Here is a 12,228-nt window from a genome sequence, read left to right as displayed (position 1 = left end):
TACACACAAGTGTAAATATGCATGTACCTATATAAAAATGTATGCAATAACTAAAGGTAGCTGGATTGAATTGTGCATTAGCTAAAGTTCCTTCTATTTCTAAGATTCTACAAAATTGTTCTATATTATGACATTGATTCTCAAAATTATTTTGCCTCCACAATAATATAAAAACACATCATTTTGCATTATTTACAATGAACCTTAATAGAAGATATGTGTCACTATGAGAATATCCAGGAAATAATGGTAGCATATAATATTTTTAAATACTTGTTGACCCCAGATTTGTAGCCATTTTGATGTCATATAAATACCATACATAAGCCTATTCACTTCTGCTCTTCACACATATTCCCAGTTCTCCATTCTGAGTCAGAATACATTTGTTAGTCCTTATGTGGTGAGATGGGTCACATGACTAGTGGCCTTGAGCTTTAAGAAGTAGTACTGCGTGCCACTCTAGGCCAGAGCCTTTCATTGCCAGTGTAAGGCCCTGTAAAGTTTTCTCATTTCCTTTAACACAAGGAACAGCCATGTCATCTTGGCATCTGAGTTACTACAATGAACTTCAGAGGAAATGTAGTTTGAATAGGAAATAAATCACTTGATCTAGTCTATTGAAATTTGGGGGTGTATTATTAGTGCAGTATAAGGAGTTTATCCAGCATAATACAGAATCTTGTACATATTTTGTTCCTCACTGGATCACCAATCCTTTCTCTAGCCCTGATCTTAGCCTTGTCAAGATTACAAATATGGCATGGTTCAGTGGGAGACTGAAGGCCAAAATATAGCAAGAGTGCAGCTGCAGTAGAAAAGCTCATTTTGTACATTACTTTATATTTTTAAAGCCTAAGAATATGAGGTTTATTACTAAGTAAAAGAAGCCACTCTGAAAAGGCCATATAAACTATGGGATTACAAACATGAAGGTAAAGCAAAATTATGGAGAAAGTAAAGGATCATATAGTCCCACTATTTGTGAAAACATGGATGGTCTTACAGACTATTATGCTAAGTAAAATAAGTCAGAAAAAACGAATATTTGGTTTCACTTACATATAGAATCTGAAAAACAAAACAAAACAAAAACCAAACAAAACAGAATTAGGCTCATAAAAATAGAGAACAGACTTGGCTACCATGGTGGGGTGAATTAGGTGAAGGGGATAAAGAGGTACAAACTTCAAAATATAAAATAAATTAGTCACAGGAATGGAAGTACAGCATAGGGAATATAGGTAATAATACTGCAATATATTTGTATGGTGACATATGGTAAGAACACTTATCAGGGTAAGCATTTAATAATATATATTTGCTGAATCACTGTTATTCATCTAAAAGAGATAAAATACTGTTTATCAACTATATTTCAGGAAAAAATTTAAAACAGCATATTAAAGCATTATTGCCCTAAAATCAAAGTTCAAAGAAAAAATAGCTTTGAACCTACAATTCAATACATAGCCAAGCAATCACTCAAATATGGAGGGAAAATGTTTTCATATTACAAGGATTCAGAACATGTATGACCCAAGAAACTATTTGAAAAGAAGTTTGAGGACATACTACAATACAATAAAAAAATGAATCCAAGAGAAAACTTTGAATTATAGAAACCAAGGAGATGGTAGTGTACAATTTCAATTCATTTCAATCATAAAACTAAAAAGTAATATATAATGAAAATCCTAGACTGTATCAACTCAGGTGGTAGATAGCATGGGTGGGTTAGAAAGGTTGTGAGAAAGGAAGTAAACACATGTTAAGTGTCTTGGTTTGTTTAGGAAAATGACTTGCAGTCACATTGATTCTAGATAATAAGAAAAAATTTAATTGTTTTAAAAATTTAAGGATAACAACTGGGGTATATGAGTGAGAAAACTCAGTGAAAAAGAAAATGCTAAAAATGGGGGTAAGGGACATCAAATGTTTATAAAATTTCAGCTTTATATCATTGGTTTTCTCTGTTCATACTTTTACCCCTCCTGCTCATTTGGAATTTGACTTAACCTACTGTAAGTCCGGGGAAAGGAAATCCCAGGGCAAAATACCTCTAAAAACCAAAATCAGTCAAAGGGAGAAATAAAGTTTAAAACCTGTTTATTGTTCACAAAACTGCAGTCCAGCCCATCTCTCTCTCCAGCTCAAGCAGCAACAACCCGGCCCTATCCCCACATCTCAGGTACAGATAAGCCCTCTGTTGCCCGGGTAATCACCCACTGATATGGAGATGAACTTCTCCACCCCTGAGGAAAGATACAAATGCGCTAAAGCCATACTTCTTTCCACCTCTGAATGCCTATTGATATGCAGATATACTAAAGCCAGGCGAGATATTCTGGAAATGTTTCCATTTTACCCACACCTATCAAGAAATTTCTCAGGTATCTCAAGTTGCCCCACAGATCGGCACACTCATGTCTAATTATTTTCTTCTGGACCTTCCTAGCTTAGTTTTCCTGCTGCTTCTTTCAGATATAAGAAAGGATGATCTAGCCTATTTTACCAACTCTTATTCCTGGACTCTGAGTGAAATCCCTGTTTCCTTCCTATGCTACCCTCAATTTTTTGTTAGAAGCCAGGCTGAAGGGTCCCCACCAGTAAGATGGCAAACTTCCGGCTTCTCTTCGGGGTCCTCAGTTCCCGTCGGCGCCACCTGAAGCCCAATCACCTCTCACCCCCCTCCCAGTCCCAGCACCTAGCCAACAGCCACCAGCCCCGAAGAAGTGACACCTCAATCAATTCATGCCCCTTCCTATATAACCCAGCACCTTTCCCTAATAAAGCGGAACTCTCTGGTGAATTGCTGCTATGTGTCGCTCCTTTCCTTTCACAAGCAGTCCAAGCTTCCCTGAAACTTTTACTTCTGTATTTTTCAAGTTTTGTTTAATGCTTGGGTTCATGGGTCACTTTCCTTAGGCTTTTCATAGCACTGCTTTTGAAAATCACCAAGGATATCCTTACTGAGAATTTGATTTATAAATGTTGAAATGAAATGCTTGATAAAATAATACTTAAAAAATGAATTGAGCATGAATCAAAATTATTAAAAAATAATTAGATGATAAAATTATAGAATTTTATCAATATTGCAAATCTCAATATTTTGCAACCTGAGAGGAATATGAACAACAGGTTCTTTCAACCAAAGAAACTTTCCAGTATTGGTCCCAAATTGGTTTTTAGAAAAGAGATCATATTCATATTCCAATAAAGTAGAGGGGAGGAAAAATTTTTCTACTACCCTTCTAGGTTCTTTTGGCTCGTCTAATAATTAAATTGGTATAAGACAGATTAAAAGAGGAAAATAAATGAAACTTTAATAATATGTACACAAAGGAGAGACCCAGGAAAATCTTGCTGAAGACATTATTTTTGAAAGGAAAGGAGCGACATATAGCAGCAATTCACTGGAGAATTCCGCTTTATTAGGGAAAGGTGCTGGGTTATATAGGAAGGGGCATGAATTGATTGAGGTGTCACTTCTACGGGGCTGGTGGCTGTTGGTTAGGTGCTGGGATTGGGAGGGGAGCGAGAGGTGATTGGGCTTCAGGTGGCGCCAGCGGGAACCGAGGACCCCGAAGAGAAGCCGGAAGTTTGCCATCTTACTGGCGGGGGCCCTTCATTCCCCCCTTTCTCCTCTATGGGGTTGTGGATGTTGCTTTCTCTCTGGCTGCTTCCTGCTGAACAGGGGCGGAGAAGGGAGTGAGGGCTTGAGGATTGGGAGGAAAGGGTTGATAGGACTCCCCGCAGTAAGGATGAGTGTCGCGTGCCCTGTCCTCGCCGGCAAGAACAGCATGCAACAACAGCAGGATTCTTCTGCAGAAAGCTTTATTCTTCAGCTCTTTGTGAAACAAATGAGTTGGGCAGGACCCAGAGGGGAAGGAGAGGCTTGCTTATATAGTTCTCATGCTCTGACCTGGTTGGTGTGGCTCCATATGCCTTATTAGCATAACCATTTGGTGGGTCTCATTGGTCCTTATGCCAAGGCGCAATTAGCATGTAGTTTAGTGGTGTGGGATGATTTGTCATTAGGAAGTTCGGGGCCTTCCGGCTGCCCTGCATGGGGCGCTATTTTCTGAGCGCGGCTGCCAACATCTCCCCCTTTTTTGTCTAACAGAAGCTCAAGGCGGAACTTGCCAGCAGAGGCGGAGACAGAGGCCTGACCTCCATCATACTTCCTGATGCCCCCTTTTTGGAGAGGGGTTCTGGGCATCTACCCCTATGCAGTCAGGCATGCCTCTCAGAGGGGTCCAAGACCTCTTGCAGTGCTTTGCCTCGCATCCTCTGGCTGGCGTTGGGACCGCTTGGTACAAAGGGTTTGGACCCTTTTTCTCAACCCTCTTGCACCATGAGCTTCTTAAAGAAAGCTGTGATTAAGCATTGAGGTACTCGGGCCTGGTGCAGTGCCACATGGGCTCAGGGTGCAAGAGCTACCTCAAGCTAAAGCCGAGCTTCCTTCTTAAGCATGTTGAGCCACACTTGGGGAGAGGCGCCAACGTCTATCGCCATTAGGGCTTGAGCAAGGATCACCTTGTCCTGCTTATGTTGGTTGCGGAGTCTGCATAACAACCAGAGTAAGAGCATGAGACCTCCAAGCAGGAACACGCCCATCCCAGCCATGCCCGCCCACTCCTTGACGTGGGAGAGAGCTCTGAGGAACCAGGAAGAGAGTCCTTCCGCTACGGAGATATCTAGACGGGTGGAGTTGATGTGGATAATTTCTCGCCGCAGCTCTTCTAGTGTCCCATCGAAGTCTTGGGACCAGTTTCCTGAAAGATACTGGGACAGGTCTCGTGACAGATTAGCTGCCCGTGTAAAATTTTTATATTGAATGCTAGTGATGCAGAGGGCACGATATTTCCGCTCACATCCCAATTGGGCCATTTGCCAGAGCACCTCCATTTGTTCCTCCACGAGATCTATGCGTTGATTGAGGATCATTATTCCTCCTTTCAGTTTGCCATCAAGTGTGGACTGTTGGTCCAGGGCAGAAGCTACTGAGGCTGCAAGGTTATTGAGCTCTGTAGCCGATTTGATGGAGGTGTCTAAAGCTATACCAGCGGCGGTGGCTGCGACCGCGGTCGCGGAGATCAGGAGCACTATGGCGGCTGTAACACCGAAATCGCGCCTTTCTCGAAACAGAGTCATGGTGTTAGGGGCGTCTACGGGAACAGGGACCCAACGGGGGATGCGGACTACCAAAGCATTGGTAAAGTTACGCGCATTCCAACACTGAGACAGAAAGCAGGTTTCATTGGAGCAGGAGTCAAAGCTACTATTGGATAAGATAAACAGAAATGGGGGGTATACGCATACTGGAGAAGGTGGAAAAAGGGAATTAGGTGACTCTGGACCTGATTTTGCTGAACACGTGTAGTTCTCGTTGTTATGGGTCATGATCATGTTCCAGTGTGCGCGCATGTGGTTATTCTCGCACCAAAAGGTGATATTTTTTACACCGATTCCCCCACCCTGGAGGGCGGAAAAGGGGGAGAGGTCGGTACACGAGCCATTGACTCCACACAGCATCCATTTATGGAAGGGGTTCATGCTCAGCTGCTGACGAAACTCGCCTTCGAGCACCTTTACTGGCCACCAAGCCTCATTGGCTGGCCGTCCCTCCATATTTGGGGAGATGGTAAACTCCTGCCTCTCAGTTGCCCACGTTACTACAGTTGACTGACAGTCAGTCCAGGGCCACAGCTCTCCCTCATAGTCGCCCACACAATGGGAGGCATATTTGGGTTGACGAGGCCTGTTGGTGGAATTGTTCCTGGGAGAGTGTACAAATGTGCCATTGATCCAGAGAACCATCTGGTGGATAGTCATGTTCTTATAGGACGGGCTCCCTTCCTTATTAGGCCCTTCAAATTTAGCTGACATAACGGGGAGGCTACTGGCCTCTAGAATTATGTCACTGAACCATCCGTATTTCCTCCGTTTCAGGGAGATACAGCCAGCTAGATTCTGAGTGGTGAAGCATAATGACCCATTAGTTACGAAGGATCGGTTTTCTCCCAGGGGAGCTACTAGGGTGTCTTTAACTAAGTAGGGCAAGTTCATACTAGTATTGGTAGTGAAAAAGCGCGGAAAAACGGCTGCATTGAAACGGACAGGCATAGGCTTAGGAAAGGCAGACAGGATTCCCCATCTCAATACTCCCTGAGTCGGGGTCTCCAGTGTCAGGAGCAGGGTCAGGAGGTACAGCGAAGACATCTCCTTTGTTTAGGACTTTCCTCGTTAGGCGCTCCGGGATCCAGAAGGGATTTTCTTCACCCTGGGGGAAAACACACACAGCTCCCCTGGATCTGATTATGATTGGATCCGGGCCCTTCCATTGGTTAGATAACACGTCCTTCCATTTTACTAGTTCTTGTGGGTCTTTTGGCCACTGATTATGGCGATCCGCTGCTGTATGGCTTTGAGCATCCAGATTCAAAAAATTTATAGTGAAAAGTGCTAGGGCTATGGCAGTTTTTGGTGTGGGGGGTATATCTTCAATTCCCCCTTTTTGTTTAAGTAAATAGGATTTGAGCGTGCGGTTCGCGCGTTCCACAATCCCTTGACCCTGTGGGTTGTAGGGAAGGCCAGTGATATGTTTTATCCCCATGTGATGACAAAATTGAGCAAATTTTGTAGAGGTATAGGCTGGGCCATTGTCTGTTTTCAGAATCTGTGGTAACCCCCATGCGCTCCAAGCTTCAAGGCAGTGCTGGATGACATGGGAAGCTTTCTCTCCTGACAATGGGGAGGCAAAGATGACTCCTGAACAAGTATCCACGGATACATGTACATATTTCAGTTTCCCAAAAGACGAAATATGCGTCACATCCATTTGCCAAACTTGTAAAGGCTTAATACCTCTGGGGTTGATCCCAACATGAGGTGTGGGAAGGAAGCTGCAGCAATGTTGGCAGCTAAGGACAATGTTCCTAGCTTCGGCCCTGGTTATGCTAAACCGCTTGCGCAGTGTTTCGGCAGTGACATGAAATTGTGTATGGAATTTTGAAGCTGTGGTGATAGGGTCTAGCAGGGGAAAAGCTATATTTCTGGTTGCGAGGTCTGCCAGGTGGTTGCCTTGGGTCATAGGCCCGGGAAGGCCTGAATGTGCTCTGATATGAGTTATATACAAAGGAGATTGCCTATGAAGTAGTGCTGATTGTATCTGTTTGAACAAAGTGGCTACTGGGCTGGACGCTTTGATTAGCCCGGCCACTTCTAGAGATTTGACTGCATTAACTACATAACAGGAGTCAGACACAATATTTAAAGGTTCAGGAAAGATTTGTAGGACCTCTAAGACTATGCGACATTCCACTATTTGTGGAGTGTCAGGCGTGTAGCCTTTTGTCACAACTTTGCCATCATGGACATAGGCACCTGTGCCTGTCTTAGACCCGTCCGTGTAAACTGTTTTTCCATGAGGCAGCGGGGTTAGGCTAGTGACCCGAGGAAATACTAGGAGATGATTTTTGGCGAAGTTGATGAGGGGATGTTTAGGGAAATGATTATCAAAGGTTCCTGAGAAACTGTAAGCAAGTATGGCCCAATCATCGTTCATAGCACATAATACTTGTATCTGTTCTACGCTGTAAGGGGTTATAATTTTAGCTGGAGCCTCTCCGAAATGTGTCATGGAGGTTTTTACTCCTCTCAAAGCAAGTTTGGCCACGGCTGCTGGATAGTACTCTATTGTCCTAGCCTGAGAGGCTTGGGGATGAATCCAGATCAGTGGGCCGTGCTGCCATAAGACTGCTGTTGGCAGCTCTGGGGTGGGAAGGACACACAACTCAAAGGGTTCATTCGATTGCACTCTATTTAATTGTGCTGTCATCAAAGCCTGTTCTACTTTGCGAATGGCTTGTAATGCCTCAGGTGTGAGGGAGCGCGGTGACGTTAGTTGTGGGTCTCCTTCTAGGGTTTTAAATAGTGGAGTCAATTCAGTGGTGGGTATCTTTAAGTATGGGCGCAACCAATTAATATCCCCTAGGAGTTTTTGGAAGTCATTCAAATTTCGCAATTGATTATGTCTTATCTCAAGCTTTTGGGGGCAAATTACATCTGTGTAAATGGTTGCTCCTAGGAATTTGCTAACACTAGATTTTTGGACCTTCTCGCTTGCTATATTCAGTCTCCAATTTTCTAGGGATCTAGTGAGATCTATATATGCTTCTTCTATTTCCGCTGGTTGTGGGGAGCAAAGAAGGATGTCATCCATGTAATGGATGATCTTTAGCGTGGGATAGGTCTTACGAATTGGGTCTAGCGCTCGCTGAACGTACAGTTGACATATGGTGGGGCTATTTGCCATTCCTTGAGGGAGGACCTTCCACTGAAATCTGGCATCGGGTTGTTCATGGTTAATAGCTGGCAAAGTAAAAGCAAATCTTTCCCTGTCCTTGGAGCTTAGAGGTATAGAAAAGAAACAATCTTTAATATCTATTATGAGCACTTTCCATTCTTTGGGTAAGGCAGAGAGGAGTGGCAGTCCCCGTTGTACGGGTCCAAGCATTCTCATTTGAGCATTTACTGCTCTCAGATCATGAAGCAACCTCCATGATCCTGACTTTTTCCTGATTACAAATATGGGTGTGTTCCATGGGGACACAGAGGGTTCTAGGTGTCCCACTTGGAGCTGCTCTTGCACTAAGCAATGAGCTGCTTCTAATTTTTCAGAGGATAGGGGCCACTGAGGAACCCATACGGCCTCCTCTGTGAGCCAAGGTATGGGCATGGCATCTTCAATGGCCCCTATGAAAAACCCAGGCCGTGACGGTCATTCTTTACTTTGGGCAGGATGGGCTCTATGTGTCCCTGTTGGTGTTTCCCCAGCCCCTTGCCAGGGATGTATCCCATGTCCATCATCATGCCTTGGGTGGGGGTGGAGTATTCATTAATGAGTTTGAGGCCTAAGTCTCTCATGACATCCCTCCCCCATAAATTGACCGGTAGAGGGAGTACATAAGGGGTGACTGTACCCTCTTGTCCTTCAGGGGCTCGCCATTTCAATGGTTTGGCACTAATTGAAGGGCTTGACTCATATCCTAAACCTTGTAATGAATGTGAGGATTGGGTCACAGGCCACTTGGAGGGCCACCAGGTTGCAGAGATAATACTTTTATCTGCTCCAGTGTCTAGGATTCCCTCAAAGCTCTTTCCCTCTATTTGAAGAGTTAATTTTGGTCTGTCTGCTAAATCTAATACTATGAAGGCTGAATCCCAGTCAGAGGAGCCGAAGCCCCTTTCTCCCCTCTCCGTGTTGGTAGCAGGATAATTGGCGTGGAGACTAGGTAAAACTAAGAGCTGGGCTATGCGGTCTCCCGGGGATATAGGATAGATTCCTCTGGGAGCCGAACACATGATTTTTACCTGTCCTTCATAATCTTGATCTATGACTCCGGGATGAACTACCAGGCCTTTCAATGCAGCAGAAGAGCGCCCTAGGAGTAACCCAATGGTATTTGGTGGTAGGGGGCCTTTAAAGTCTGAAGGGATAGGCTGAACTCCCATCTGTGGAGTCAACACTATTCTGGTGGTGGCACGGATGTCCAATCCCGCGGAACCTGAAGTGGCTCTCCTTGGGGGGCCTGGTTGTTCCCGAATGACACTTGCGTGCTGGTTGCCCCATATATTTGCGGGCCCTGGTGACGGGGGCCCCTCTGGGCGTTTTTTGGCAACTCTAAGGGTTTCCCTTCTATATCTTTAATAGACCGGCACTCATTAGCCCAATGCCTGCCTTTCTTACACTTAGGGCACAACTCAGGGGTCTTTTGGGTTGTTTGTTCTGAAGCTGGGCTCCTACACTCTCTCTTTATATGTCCTAATTTCCCGCATTGAAAGCATTTGATACTTCTGTTAGTGATCCTGGCTTGTTTGTGGCTCTGTAATATGGCCGCGGCTAGGCCCGCATTGGTGAGTGGCCCTCCTATTTCTCTACAGGCTTTCAACCAGGCATGTATCCCTTTTTGTTTCCAGGGTGTTATCGCCTGTCTGCATTCCTTGGTACATTGTTCAAACACTAATTGCTCCACTAGGGGCATTGCTTGTTCCTGATCTCCAAATATTCTGCCTGCGGCCTCTATCATACGAGCGACAAAGTCAGAAAATGGCTCGCTCAGCCCCTGAATAATTTTTGTCAAATTGCCTGATACTTCTCCTTTGTTGGTGAGGGCTTTCCATGCCTTGGCGGCGCACGTGTTTATTTGTGCATATACCTGTAAGGGGAAGGCGGTCTGGTCGGCTACCCACTGTCCTTGGCCCGTCAGCATATCATATGACCATGCAGGCTGTCCTTCGGCCGCGTTTGCGCGTGCCTGGGTCATGCTGATATCATGCCACAATGCCTTCCATTCTATGTATTGCCCCATACTAGAAAGGCATGCCTTAGTTACATATTGCCAGTCTGCGGGTGTCATGGCTGTCTCTGTTAATCTCTCAACTTGTGCTATGGTATAGTTAGCACTGACTCCATAAGCCCGAACGGATTCTGCTAACTCCTTAACTTGTTTATGGCTCAGGGGCTGGTGAGAGCGTACACCGTTATCCTCAAATACAGGAAACATTTGTCTAATTGCCTGAAGAGTATCTGGGTGGCAAAAGGAGAGTGCGCCACTCACGTAAGGTGGCGGGGCAAAGGGCGTCGGGGGACACCCTGCTTTCATTTTTTCCTTGGTCCGCTTTTCAACTTTGCTGGTTCCCTTACTTCTACACTCTGCGGTTTTATTTTCTTCCCCTTCCTCTGCGGACGTTAATTCCTCCTCAGATTCCCTATTGGAGAGTTGGAGGTCCCTCAACTCTTTCCAGGGGTATTTACTATTTTCTCCGAGGCGATTGTTACTCGCTTCTCGGGGCTCTTTCGCTTTTGCCCTAGGCGGGCTTTCTCCCTCACTCTGAGGTTTCTTTACCTTCGTTTTTGTGGCCTTTTTTCGGCCGCGCGCGCTCTCTGTTTCCCGTTCCGTTTCTGACATGCTCTCTTGGATATCTGTCAATGCTCTCTGACCTTCTTTTATTACCTTTTCACATCTCTCATCTTGCAGACAAGCTCTAATCAGTTTCCAGAGGGGCCTGGTGCCTCCCCTCAGGCTACCCTCCTCCTCCTCTCTATCAAGATCTTTCCCCAGTTTGTCCCAGCTCGGGATTGAGAGGGACCCTGAACAAATGAACCAGGGGGCCACACGGTCTATCTCCTTCACAAAAGATCCTAAGACTTTGCTGGAGACCTTCAAGTTTCGCTCTTTGAGAGCTGTCTGCAGCGCCGTGACTAATGACGGTGCATTCCCCATGGTGCCTCCTTATTTACAGAGAACCATCAACCATCATCCTAAAAAGCAGGGGCCTCTCGGAACTTACCCCTCCGGGCTTTCTTCTGACCTGCAGTTCTGAATCCTCTCCAGATGTCTGAAGGGTCCTCCCTGTGCCGGTGATGTTCTGGTTCCCGGGATTCGGCACCACTTGTCGCGTGCCCTGTCCTCGCCGGCAAGAACAGCATGCAACAACAGCAGGATTCTTCTGCAGAAAGCTTTATTCTTCAGCTCTTTGTGAAACAAATGAGTTGGGCAGGACCCAGAGGGGAAGGAGAGGCTTGCTTATATAGTTCTCATGCTCTGACCTGGTTGGTGTGGCTCCATATGCCTTATTAGCATAACCATTTGGTGGGTCTCATTGGTCCTTATGCCAAGGCGCAATTAGCATGTAGTTTAGTGGTGTGGGATGATTTGTCATTAGGAAGTTCGGGGCCTTCCGGCTGCCCTGCATGGGGCGCTATTTTCTGAGCGCGGCTGCCAACAGATGAGTAGATGTGGACTTCTTCAGGTTTGGAAATCAATGAAGGTTCCCTGTAACCATAGGTCGAGGACCTGTTTATTCCAATGGTGCTAAGAGGATATGGGTGTCAGGAGTCAGGCGTCTGCAGCCATTGTTTCTAGGAACAGTTTTCAGTGGAGAGAGGGGTCCATCTCAGTGTGTGGTGAGGAGATCACGTGAGGGTGAGGGATATTCTGTGGCCAGAAGCTAGTAGTTCCTGAGTAAAAGCTGGTTGAAAGCTTGATTAGAGATTTTTCCGACTTGGGATTTGATGAACTTTATTATACAGGGTAAGAAGAGACAGGCGAGAAGAATGATTATTATGGGGCCTGCGATGGGCCAGAGCCAGGTGAGGAGGGGGTTTGTTAGTATTGACGAGAATGGGTTGGAATTGGAAGCAGAGTGGAGACTGGA

The 12,228-nt window shown here is 45.5% G+C and overlaps 1 protein-coding gene across 1 annotated transcript; it reads right to left on the bottom strand.

The window, feature by feature from the left end:
* Nucleotides 1-4,143: 4,143 nt before the first annotated feature.
* Nucleotides 4,144-11,796, bottom strand: LOC140845037 (uncharacterized). Its single transcript, XM_073218567.1, has 2 exons — nucleotides 11,362-11,796; nucleotides 4,144-6,289 (listed from the first exon to the last, which is right to left on the bottom strand). Exon 2 carries the CDS (start codon nucleotides 6,226-6,228, stop codon nucleotides 4,453-4,455), a length of 1,776 nt encoding a protein of 591 aa, XP_073074668.1. The 5' UTR covers nucleotides 6,229-6,289; nucleotides 11,362-11,796; the 3' UTR covers nucleotides 4,144-4,452.
* Between the last annotated feature and the right edge of the window lie 432 nt (nucleotides 11,797-12,228).

Source organism: Manis javanica, chromosome 12 (assembly GCF_040802235.1).
Source record: "Manis javanica isolate MJ-LG chromosome 12, MJ_LKY, whole genome shotgun sequence".
NCBI classification, from domain to species: Eukaryota; Metazoa; Chordata; class Mammalia; order Pholidota; family Manidae; genus Manis; species Manis javanica.
The sequence above is the reverse complement of the archived record's forward strand: the minus strand, read 5'-3'. Positions and strand labels throughout refer to the sequence as shown.